Consider the following 12,479-nt stretch of genomic DNA (forward strand, 5'->3'; position numbering starts at 1 on the left):
GGCCAGTTGGCTAGGCTGGTTTCCTGAGCGCCTGTACGGTGCTAAATAGGCTGCTGCGCAGTCATGCAGCTTACAGGGAACTTTGCTTCTCAGGGCTTGGCTACACTTACAAATTTGCAGCGCTGCAGCAGGGTGTGAAAACACACCCTCTGCAGCGCTGCAAATTGCGGCGCTACAAAGCGCCAGTGTAGTCAAAGCCCCAGCGCTGGGAGCGCGGCTCCCAGCGCTGTCCGTTATTCCCCACAGGGAAGTGGAGTACGGACAGCGCTGGGAGAGTTTTCTCCCAGCGCTGGCGCTTTGACTACACTTAGCGCTTCAAAGCGCTGCCACGGCAGCGCTTTGAAATGCAAGTGTAGCCAAAGCCTAAGTTGGTTGTGAAGGAGCTGATAATTTTACCTGGTACAGTTAAGAAATAGCCAAAGCAACTGGGTTAGATTTTTTTATTTTAAAACGTGAAGCTAGTCTGAAAGTGACTAATAAAGACAATGTGCAGTTCTGTATTTACTGGGCCAACTACTTCCAGTTAAAATTTGCACAGATCTCATGTTATTAAAAAAACAACATTTCCTCTCCCAAATTGTCAGGCATGCCAACTCACCTTGAGATCTACAAATCAAGCACTGACATCAGTAATAAATATTCTGCAGAACAAACTGCATCTGTGCAATTTCAGTGACTTTTAGTAGGGGTGAACAAGTCATCTAAATGAAAGCACAAGCTGGCCCTACAATTGGAAATTAATTTTGCTGCTGTGTGACCCAAAATAAAATCTAGTTTATTCTTCCATAGCTGTGCTAACTAAGCAGAGCTAATTGATTTTTTAAATTACTTTCTTACTTAAAAAGGTGCCATTGTTATATTAGCATTTTTCAGATAATAGAAATTGCCTTTGTGCAGCACTGCAGCCTGACATCTGGACTGGTATACAAAACATTACGCAATTTTTTTAATAGTTTTGCTTAAAATCAATTCATAATTCCAACATAAAGAGTGCCTTCCATTCTAGGTAAGAGTTTTGGCTCCACCAGGAGAGAATCAAACCATATGATAGTGTACTCAGTAATTTCTCTCATAAGCAAAAAAAAACTGTTTGGAGATTTTTTTTTTTGATTAAATGAGAAGAATACTTTAAATTATTTCTATCTAAACATAAAAAACACTTGGGATTGAAGATTTTTTAAAAATCTGAATGATGTTGCTTAGGCAAATTTCAAAGAAATGGTTTTGGCCCTCAGCCAGAGCAACACTTTTCATTGTTATATTACTCTGCTAAGTGTATCTGACTATAATATACAAATATTAAGTATAAAGCATGGTTGTTAAAAAAAGTTGTTTAAGGCATTATTTATTCTGTTCTAAATTATTCATCTGTAAAACACCACATCATTATTAAAATTCAACTGACAAGCTGCAATACCATTCTATAGGTCAAAAGCCATAATTCCAAATTATTCATATCCACTTACTCTTTCCTGTATTAAATCATAGCAAAGTTTGTTCTCACTTGTTCCCAAATTCAAAATGCCCTGAAAGAAAATTACAGATATTAAACAATTGAGGTCATCAAAAATAATCCAGTTTGGATTCCCTTTGTCTTTATAAGAAGGGCCTGAAATACTTACTACCATATTTCCAGCTCAGTGGCCCAAACCTGTTAGCCAGAGGCCAGTATGAAAGATTGCCAGAGTTGAGCATAACTGTGACAGGCTATTTTATCAAAAGCCTTGGGGTATTTGGTGCTTTTCTTAAAGCCTCATCTCCTGAAGCCAGGTGATTATGTGAGAATCTCAGTTTCATTTAAAATAAAACTATGGTAAATTTCTAGTCCTCCTATTTGTGGAGGAAAGCTTGAAAATGTTACTCTTAGAGGCTCAAAAACAAGAGGGCAAATAAAGAGAACCTCACATTTTATTTTTTACGCTTTCATGATTTTTAAGTTAACATCCTGTTTTTGATCAATTGTGGCGGAAACTGTGCCAAAGGCCCGACACATTTCATTCTGGTCTGGACAACAAGAAACCTTGTTTGTATCAGGAAAAACTACTAGCCTCTAGAAATGGGATAAAAGGATCTGGAACTGTTGGCTTGCATTCAGTTGTGCTCTGGCAAATGAATGCTCTCACAGTATAGAACACTGATTATTCCTATTCCTGTAGGAATATAACGTCAAACAATACATAACATTGGCTGCTGGGGCAGGGAAGTGGTCTCATTATGCAATGTACAGCAGACATGCTCATGATCTTCAGGCACTACACAAACAGAGAGGAAGCAGCAGCAGCACCTCCTTGTTAGGGTGATTTCGGATCAGGGAATAACGTCATCATAGTATTACCGGCACAAACCAGCTTGAACCACCGTGCCCAGACTGGCTCAGCAGCACCATCCTCTACAGGGATCAGCAACAACAATGCGAATGCGTCTCCCTCTCCCTCTCCCTCTCCCCCTCCCCACTTGCGTCTTTACTCCTTAGTCACCCTGCAGTAGCCCAGTTTACACGGGGCTGTTTTAAAGTCCTACGTAGGAATCTCGAGGAAACCTACACACCGTGTTTAATCTGTAAGGAAAGATGTGCCAGGGCTCAAGGAATTTTTTTCTTTCATAACTGACACAGCAAGCCCAGAGGCGCCGGGGCTATGAACTGCCAAGCGTAGCGGTTCCAGGGCTGAGCCCTGGCACAAATTAAACACCGCCTGCACCCCCACCTCCCCGCCCCGCTCCACCGCCGCAGGGGCAGGAAGGAGGCTCCAGCTGGCAGGGTGCTAACCTGGGACTCTGGAGCCCCGTGTTCAATGCCCTGCTCACTCCATCTCCCCCTGCGGTGTGAACATACCCGGGGTGCCGCGGTTCCCAGTGCGGGCAAGGGGGGGGGTAAGGAAACTGCGACCGGACGGGGCATTAACTCCTGTGCGGGGCTCTGAGATCAGGGCGCTGGGGGCCCTGTCAGCAGCTCCCATGGATGGCTCGTCCCCTGCCTGCTTCCCCAGCCCCCGCCCGCCCGCCGACCCCAGCCCGGCACCTGCTCCAGGTTACTGCGCAGCGCCCATCCCCGTGCCGCGGGCCCCTTCGTCCTCTCCCCGGTCTGCTGCTCGGAGGGACTGACGCCCCCAGCCTGCGGGACCCCTCAGCCCCCCCGGCAGCCGGGAGCGGGGCTCTGCCCTGCCCTGCCGGCTCCCCTCACCCGCGGGTTGCGCTCCCGGTCGAAGGGGTCCGCGATGTACAAGTCGAAGCCTTTGTCCAGCAGGCCCCGGGCGCCGCCGGCGATGCGGGAGCCCCGGGCGGAGAGAGCCGCCGCCCGGCCATTGCCGCCTGCGCCGCCGCTGCTCATCCTGCGCCCCGCGCGGCCCTTCCGGAGCGAAGACAAAGGATGAAGGGACCCAGGGACAGAGGCGGCGGACGCAGGAAGCGGGGAGGTGGCGCCTTCCAGGCCGGGATGCTGAGCGGCACCTGTCACCCCGCCCCGTCCTCAGCGGGGCTGCGCCGGCCCAGGGTGCCCTGAGGTGAGCACCGCCCCTCGCACTCTCCTGCTCCTCCCACTTCGGCTTTCCGGAAACTGCGGCCTGCACCCCGCCCCGGCTCCCCCGGAGCTGCGCGGTCTGAGGCCCCGGGGGCTCCGCCGTGCGGTAGCTGAGGAGACGCTGCGCATCGCCGGGAGCCAGAGCCTGTCCCCGAGGCTCGCCCGGGAGCCGGGCCCAGGGAGATCGCCGCGCCCTGAGCTGGTCCCGTACGCGTGTCAAGCCCAGACGGTGTTGTGTCAAAACGGCCGGGGTCGGTTCTGATCTGGTATGTTAGGAGATTAAATACAAGCGTTGGAACTGCCTTTTACTTCGCAGCATTATCAGTATTTCACAGTGACAGGAAATGTGCTTTCCGCCTTGTAGTGCAGCTAGGGAGACGTTAGCCCAGCGTCACAGAGATTCTCGTTTCAGACCTGATGCAACAAACAGGAAGGACACAGCTTCCTGCACTAAGCGTTCGTCTACACCCAAACTTGGAAATAACGAAATCTGTTTTAATTCACACATTTAGTTATGGAATACGTGTCCTATTTTGATCCAGTTTCAGCAAAATCAAAATAGGTGAAGTCACTTAATCTGCTTTGCTTTACTCATCTGCAAAATGGGAGTACTGTAATACTTATTTCAGGCAAGTGCTGTGAGAATTAGAGTCTAAACTCAGGGCTTTGGAGTGGAGCCTGGAGCTGGAGCGCGGAGCAGCTTCGGAGCAGTGGAGCTGCAGGTTTTTGCCTGGAGCTGGAGCGGAGCCAGAGCACAGCTCCAAAGCCCTGTCTAAACTCGAAACTGCAGCTGTGCCTCTGTAGACCTACCTGAAGGGGAGGGGTTCTCCCATGGGCATAGGTAATCCACCTTGGAAGAGGGAGTAGCTAGGTCCAGGGAAGAATTCTAGACCTGCTACACTCATGTAGGCTAGCTGCATCATTCAGGAGTGTGGATTTTTCACACCCGTGAGTGACGTAGCTGGGTCATCCTAACTTAGTGTAGACCACACCTGACTTAGTTAATATTTGAATTGTGCATTGGTTAGCTAAAGCATGCTAAGTGCAGAGCAGACTGTTCTCACTGCATTTTACCTAATATAGGGCCAATACAATGGTATTTTTGACATGGAGAAGAAAACCCTAGGATTCGGCTAGACCACAACATGTTTGGTTTTTTTAATCAATACTTTAACCTTGGATTGAGTATGATCCTTATTACTGGTCTTAGAAAAAGAGTTCTGAACCTCCAGAACAGATGAGTGGCTTAAAAGGTGGAGAGTCATTTGTCTATACAGAGATTTTACCTTCATATCTGCTGAACCCCATGTATCAGAAAACAGGGTACGTGTTTATTTATTAAGCTATTTTAACCCCTGCTTTTCCAGAATTAATTTGGAGATAGGTATCTCTGTGAGTCTGTCAGTGTGCATTGGGAGGCTGGATATGTGAGGAATGTCACACTGTCATGCCCAGGAGAAAAATTTAATGTGATGGAAGTTACAAGGAGGATTTACCAGGATTCAACAAGGCATAGATAGAAATAATCCCCCAAGGGTTCATGTATATTAGAGGGTCACAAGATGTTGGTTTTGAGTTAAAATGTCCAGCAATGTGTTCTGTTGCTAATGTTGGTACTGGATGTGCTGCTGACAGTTGCTTCTCCAGTGATAGTGAGGCTGCCTTGCTGCACTGTCTTTGATTTGTGCTTATTTCTCTGTTCTGCATAATAGCATACATGTCACAAAGCAAGCTTGGAGTGTTGATCACAGGCAGTGCTGCATGGAGTATCATGCCGAGCTAAGGTCACTCAGTATGAGACAAGGGGTGCACGTTGCTGCACTAAGATGAGTAATTCTCCTGTGAGGCCACAGGATGGAAGACAGACTTTCAATCTGTTTTAAACTACTTCTGGTTTTTTTTTTTTTAAATTACCTCTTTTTTTTGCTAAGGAAATTTTCTTCGGTTAATGTTAGAATACTAGCTTGTTTTTTGACTGCTATCCAAATGGGTGTTAGAGAAATTCTGTCCTTGCAGTTGTCTAAGATTAACTTCTGAGCTGTTGGCAGCTAATAAAAACATATTGTGCACCAAACAGCTTGTTGTAACTCTCTACTATCCAAGCAAGGTCATGCTGTATTAGTTGCATATTATTTACATAGTACTTGGAGGCTACTGTGACTTCCTAGAAGTTCCTTGGAAATGTTATACAACTGCAGTGTGGGATTAGCTGCTATTAGATAACCACAGCATGGGATGGATCTCTTACACATAGCAGTGCTGTGTGTCCTTGATTAACCTCCAAAAACAGAGTAGAATTTAAAAACACAAATAGCTCGAATCCATTGAAAATCATCTAAGGTTTCTTGACCAATGCAGAGTGAACATGGGGGAGAAAGTCACATTGGAACTATACTGCAGATAGGGACAAGACCCGCATTTTATCCATTGTTCATTCCCATTGTCAAATTTTTGAGGAGACTGGTACTTACTGGTTTAGGTACATGTGTAACAAAACAGCTATTCTGCTGTGACCCACTGAAAATTTACTTCTCACACAAGTTTTTATATATGAAAAATGATTTTTTTTAAAACAGATCAAGGCCACACAGTCCTTGGCTGAATGACAGATTCCCTTACTGCTAAGATCATCAATATTCTGTAAAAGAAATAAATTAGAGATTCTGAACCTCTCTCAGAATCCACTCTCCTAAAGTTAGACAGTGTTACTCCGGCAAATAATTCTATGAAGGATTTGGTTCGATGGCTCTCTTTTTTGGGGGATCATATTGGAAGTCTTGTGCTGACTTAATTGAAAATCCAATACAAAACACAATTTCCCTAATTGTTGTTTGCTTTTCAGGAAGCCAAAACAAAACAAATCCCTTGCACTTATGTTATCTCATCTATATTTAGCTCTTGTTTCTTTAGATACCCATCAACTACTAAGAAGAATGGCTGGCAACTGAGAACATTTTAGTTGCAGCTGACAAGACAGATGATAACAGAGGATTGAAAAGATGACCTAACTTTTACGGTCAACTTTTACACAATTTATAATAAGCACCCAGAAAAACAATTGACTTCACGGCTTTATATATCACATCAGGGGCACAGGGTGACATAAGGGATTAGTATTGAGGCACAGACCCTTTCAACTTTAACTCAGTGGTTCAAATATAGATTAATTGTGTCATTATTATCCAGTGACTTTTGGTGGCTTACTTGAAATTAGTGTCGTGATCTCAGACTAGTTCCAATGAACACATCACAAACACTATCATTCCACCTGTCACTAACTGGCATCCTTGTTCACCATTTTATGTCCCCTGTACACCATAATCATACACCTGAATAAAACAGTCTGTAGATATGTTTCATTCCATCTGTTTGTTTTTAGTTATTATTGAAGGATTAGTGAAGAAGAGATTATCTCATATCCGCTTATTGCTAATAGTGACCTCTGGCTGAGAAGTATTACCCACAGCCCCAATCAAGGTTCTACCATCTTTACATCAGTTAGTACAGCACATCTGTAACAGTCTACTTACTTTCTTGCTCAGATAATTTTTTTTTGGGGGGGAGGGGGAGGATAGAGAAGAAGTAAAATACCATTATTATATTTATTAACTTCCTCATTAAAAAGAGTGAGGGGAAGTAGAGGAGTATGTACTGTTAAGTTTCCATGAAAGTTTTGCAAGCCATGGTATGTAATCCTACTTTCATTTTGCAGAGTGAAAGGGGATCTCAGTGTGGAGCCTGATGCAAACTTGCTTTCATTTTAAGATTGTCAGTACAATATTTGACACTGAAATACAATATGCTATTTAAACCCCCCCACACACACTCTGACTTGAAGGTGACTCCACAGAGCATTTTATTGACAATTTACTATGTTCTGATGCTTATCAATATCCCAGTTCTCCACTTGGTCGTCCCTTCAGACTTAAATGTCAATTCTTTCTCAGATTAGTTAGTTGGAAAATGAAAGCATCTTTTCCCTTTTTTAAAAATAAATCTATCCTGTCTCTATTTTCTTACTTTAGAAGGTAAGCTTAGATTTTGGTTTGTTTTTTAATTCTATTAATCTGTAGCTGATCTGAAAGAATATATTGGACTGCTTACCTACCAATGAACACACAGAATGTTTCCCCTTTAGACTTATGAAGACCATAACATATATAGTTCAATATAGTTGTATATTTCCAGTGTTGTTAGTTATTAAAATGTATTCATATAAGTTGTATAAATACCATGCTTCTCCTGAACACAGAATTTTGGTAAATCTACCTTAGGATGCCATTTGGTTTTTATTACAACTATAGAAATACAACTGTAGAACAGCTGTGAAGAAAACAACATATTTGTTGTGAGGAAGAAGAAAGCTTGATAAAACCATCAATTCCTTCCAAAAACTGCACAATAAGTTCAAAATCTGGACTTCATTGGCAAATAAGCAATTAGACACATTGTAACCAATGTTGTCTCAAAATGTTTAATATCAATTTGTAGGAAGACATATTTTTGCAAAATAAAAAGTCAAATAATTTTACAACACTTAAAATTAATTTCAAAGAAGCCTGTCATTCAGTCATGGCAGTAATAAATCCATATGAATATAAATCTTATTCTGATCTTATAATTTAAACAACTAACATTTAAAGCTACAATTTAGTGATTACAATTGCATTACAAATTATTAGGCTAAAGTCACTTTTTGTCCTGGTCTGAAAGTTGCTCCATTCTGCTCTTTCCTCTTCTTGGGATGCTGAAAATCTTCATAGCTAGAAACAAATATAAGTAATAGCATATTAGTATAAGATACCATCATCCTTTTCAAAACCCTCATTAGTTACACATCAATGCCAATGAAGACCAAACCAGTTGTCTGTGACTGTATGAATAACGCAAGAGTTGTACATATTAGAAAATACCCTCTTTACACAATGTTAGGAACAAACTATGAGTGGTCATAGATTCACATTAATGAAAGATTTCTACCTATAAAGTCCCTTCCAATAAATGTTTGCTGCAGGATGGGACATTCTTACTCTTTATTAGCAACACTGCAGATTAATAGAACAAAATGTATGTTACACAGAATCCTCAGCTAGATCAACAGATTTCAGTTACTGTAATTCCAAATCCATGTGAAGTTCCCAGCAGATTGTGAAAGGAAATTCTTACACTCCCAGGCTCTGAAAAGCAGTGATCCTGAGTCTATTCTCTAAGAGATAATCAACTCAGGGGTCAAAATACAGTGCTAGGGCAGCCCACCAAAAGGGTCTGAACGTAACACCTCCTCAACCAGACCCAAAACAAAACAAAAAAACCCTGACAAGACCACCAATTCCCCCCTCCCAGCTTCAACTTTCTCAGGTCACTATGAAATTAGCAATTTAGCAATGATATCCATGTCAATGGATGTGAATATGGTAAATGCAGATTAAAACATTAAAAATTGTTATAGAACTTTTGTCTCAGATTAACTGCTCTTTTTCTCTCTGTATTTTTTCTCATTTTTTAAAAGTTATTAAACTCAAAAGAACAAAAAAATTAGAGACAAAAATACCATCCCCCAAACCAAAACACCTGATTTATTGCTGCAACAACAATACTGCTTGTCTGGTAAAGATGCAGGATGGGCCTAAAATATTTAAAATACTACTTGTGTATTCTGAAACATTAGCATTCAGTTGCATGTTAAATTATTTATGATTTCACTTTGCAAACAAAAATATGAATACAACTAAACGTGCATATTTTATACTTTCATGAGCAAGGAATCTCTTGGTGCTATAGAAAGCAATATAGTTATACATAATGTAGCTGTAATTTATAATTGAGAAAACTGAGTTATAACATGGAGTTTCTGAAATATACTGAAGCATGTTATATTCATATGAAAAATACAGATTAAATTAATTGAAGATTTTTTTTTATTATTCTTGTAGCTACTGTAGATATACTTACAGTACAAATTGGGTCTGACCCAAAGTCCATTGGTAAAAATGGGATTGTTTCCACCATCTTCAGTGGTCTTTGGATCAGGTGCATAATTACCTTCATTTTCTAAGGGTCAGCTGTCCCCTTTAGGCAAATAGGCAACTTCCTTTAGCAATAGTGGGATTTATGTAGACAATTATGTAGCTGAAGTAAGAATGAGCCATTGGCATGCATCATTGCTATCAGCCATAAGATAAAATAGTCTAAATAATGGAATACCTAAATCTAAACAACTTAATATCTAGATGCAATCAAAATAACTACAAGGAGAAAACAGAGAAGATAATACAAATGTTCAAACAAACACACCGGTGAATTGTGCTTCCCTTACGCATATTTAATTTTATTAATGTTTAATAGTTCTGAAGTGCTGAAAAGATTAATTCTGCTGTGGGGATTATATAATTTATAATATAATTCAGTTATTTGACAGAACACTGATATTAAACAACTCTTGAAAGACTGAACTAAATGTAATGTTCATGCATGAAATTTAAAAATAACTCTGTATACAAATTTAGTAACATAATTTACTACTTACAGTTCAACAAAATTCTTCCAGTCATCTTGACTTACAGATGGTCTTGTGTCCTCAAGTGCAGTCATTAGGTGGGCCTGACTAATAATTAAAGTGTTCCTGGTTAATCCTGATTGGCTAGGGGCAACATCCTCCTTGAAAACAGAAAATAAATAGAAATAATTTTGGGATCTTTTCCAACATGTGTCAGTATTATTCTAAAGTATATTTATCTCAAATGTACTACATACACACTAAGCTTATCTCCAGACATTAAAAACACAGGAATAATGTAGCTATATGAAACAGTCAACTTGCTGGCATATTTTGTCAGACTATGTCTTCAACCTTTACACATTAGCTTTACTCTGTTTCAGTTTAATATTACCGCAGAAATAATTTATAAACAGGAAAAAATACAGACAAGCAGTGAAAACTAATGGAAACATGTTAGGATTGAATAATATGAAAAAACTGCCATACTCCATTCCTGCTCCTGTAGTTGGCCTTGATTGCATTGATTTCAGCCCTGAGTTGCTCTATTTGTTCCTGATTAAGTTCTTGGAAACCTTCTTGTGAGGTGGTTCTGAGCACGGAGGGTTGTGACGATACTATATCTCTCAAAGTAATGCCAGTTAAATCGTGGGTTATAGAGTTTGGTCCAGACAAACACTGAGAGCTCTAGAGTGACGGAGAAAAAAAATACTAAATTACTATTAATCCTAAATAGGAATTCCATAGTTAAGATTTTAATACACGTTACTTTTAACCACGTTACTTTTAATCTAAGCTTTCTTTTTTCACCAATAAAAAGTCTTTTTTTTCTAAAATGTGTCATTTATGGTGACATCCTAGCACAAAAGCTTCTGGTTAACCAGACAAATTATTTTGGACATCGTCAAGGGGTATATGTATCCCATGCTGGCCCAGCAACTAAAAAGTTAACACAGTTACTGCCAGTCATTGCTCCTTAGCAGCCTCAACGTAGCTGGGAGGATAAAAGGACTGGGAAGCAAAGGGACAGGGCAGGGCAGCCATCAGAAGAGTAAGAAGGCCTGGAGGAGGGAACTCCTGCCAGCAAGCTGCTGAAGAGACACTCAGGGACAATAACCTAGAAGGAGATAGCCAGAACAGCAGGCCGAAGAGTCTGCAGAAACCTGGAGGAACTAGGGAGGAGCTCAAGGCATAGCTGGAGACAACGAATCCTGATCCAGCTTATCTAGCTTGAGAACCCCAAGCTGGAATCCAGTGGAGTGGGTGGGCATGGATTTCCCTACCAACCCCCTGATGGACTTAAGAGTAGAGAGGGTCTTCAGATCCCTGGGCACCAGTAATAGACTAACAGCCCGCCAGGCGAAATGAGTTCAAGTGCCAATGTCCCGCTGGCCAGAGGGGGCACAACTGCACCAACACATTGGCTCAGACAACATACAAAACTTTGAATAATAAGATATTTCACTTTTAGAAAAATCTAACTTTTTGGGAATGCCCTATTTCAAAAAACAGTTTGGTCTAATAAGTCCAAATTTGTTTTAGTTATGAGTGAAAAATGGTTATTTACTTGTACCCTGAGTTCTTTGAGGCCAAACTGCACCAGCTGGTGCACTTCAAGAGCGTGAATACACAGAGTACACTTGAAGAAGAAATGAAGGTTACTTATTTCTAACTAGAGTTCTCTGAGGTGGACTATGAATATTCAGACTCTTAGGGATGCAACATCAGTACAACTTGGATGGTGTGTCCAAGCTGTACTGGTTGGCGCATCCCAACAGTAGGAAGAACTAGGGGCTTTGAATTCTGGGAAAGTTTACATAGATAGTTTTGAAGCTATTCACTCTGATAATTTAAACATCAGCAATCTGTGAGTTCTCTGCAGACTTTAGAAAATTTATATCATTCCAAAGCTGAAGCATATTAGGAAGTTCAAGAACTCTAAAGTATCAAAGATATGTTAATACAACTGTCATCTATGATATATATAACATTTCAGAAGCACCTCAGTGACTTAGGTTACTAAGTCCAATTTTCAAAAGTGACTTAAGAATTTACACTCCTAAGTCTCTTGAAAGACTCCTTGAAAGTCACCTAACTGCTATTTGTGCCTCTAAAAATCACCCCCTAAATCATTTTTGAAAATGGGACATAGGTGCCTAAGTTACTCATTTAGGCACTTCTGAAAATTTTACCCCAATCTAATTTATACAACTACTGGAAAATAAAGGTGTCTGCATTGGAGGGATATCAACATTTACCATCACACTTCAGCATAAAACTAAAGGAATTTCTCAGACAAGATTTTTTATTAAGATAAAATTAAGGGTCTGAATACACATATCAACTTTTTAATACAAGAGCTTGATCAGAACACTGCAGTTATTACAAAAATAACATCTGAAAGACAGGCGAGTCTAAATTAATGTTAAAGTTTAAAATACAAATTATGGAAAACTATGAAGTTCA

General features: G+C 40.9%; 2 protein-coding genes and 1 long non-coding RNA gene across 12 annotated transcripts in view; 1 reads left to right on the forward strand and 2 right to left on the reverse strand.

Annotated features, from left to right (window-relative positions):
* Window positions 1-3,359, reverse strand: part of LOC120397579 (1-aminocyclopropane-1-carboxylate synthase-like protein 1) — a 34,928-nt gene extending 31,569 nt beyond the window's left edge. Inside the window, exons 1-2 of one of the 2 annotated variants that reach the window (XM_039523646.1) lie at window positions 3,182-3,359; window positions 1,467-1,526 (exon numbers count right to left, since the gene is read on the reverse strand). In XM_039523646.1, coding sequence (XP_039379580.1) covers window positions 1,467-1,526; window positions 3,182-3,328 — 207 coding nt within the window. In that variant the 5' untranslated portion in view covers window positions 3,329-3,359. Of the gene's footprint in view, window positions 1-1,466; window positions 1,527-3,019; window positions 3,041-3,181 lie in introns of those variants that run through there. The other variant, XM_039523647.1, reaches the window with a different exon arrangement.
* Window positions 3,360-3,661: 302 nt separating this feature from the next.
* The window catches only part of LOC120397583, a 36,951-nt gene continuing 28,133 nt past the window's right edge, over window positions 3,662-12,479 (forward strand). For both annotated transcript variants that reach the window (XR_005593872.1, XR_005593873.1), the window contains exon 1: window positions 3,662-3,783. This is a non-coding gene — a long non-coding RNA (uncharacterized LOC120397583). The remainder of the gene's footprint in view (window positions 3,784-12,479) is intronic.
* Window positions 6,405-12,479, reverse strand: part of PEX1 (peroxisomal biogenesis factor 1) — a 50,057-nt gene continuing 43,982 nt past the window's right edge. For 4 of the 8 annotated variants that reach the window (XM_039523639.1, XM_039523638.1, XM_039523641.1 and 1 more), the window contains 3 exons: window positions 10,503-10,700; window positions 10,044-10,174; window positions 6,408-8,280 (listed from right to left, as the gene is read on the reverse strand). In XM_039523639.1, the coding sequence (XP_039379573.1) occupies window positions 8,196-8,280; window positions 10,044-10,174; window positions 10,503-10,700 (414 nt within the window). In that variant the 3' untranslated portion in view covers window positions 6,408-8,195. Of the gene's footprint in view, window positions 8,281-10,043; window positions 10,175-10,502; window positions 10,701-12,479 lie in introns of all 8 variants that reach the window. The other 4 variants (XM_039523637.1, XM_039523636.1, XM_039523643.1 and 1 more) reach the window with 3 other exon arrangements.

Source organism: Mauremys reevesii, linkage group 2 (assembly GCF_016161935.1).
Source record: "Mauremys reevesii isolate NIE-2019 linkage group 2, ASM1616193v1, whole genome shotgun sequence".
NCBI classification, from domain to species: domain Eukaryota; kingdom Metazoa; phylum Chordata; order Testudines; family Geoemydidae; genus Mauremys; species Mauremys reevesii.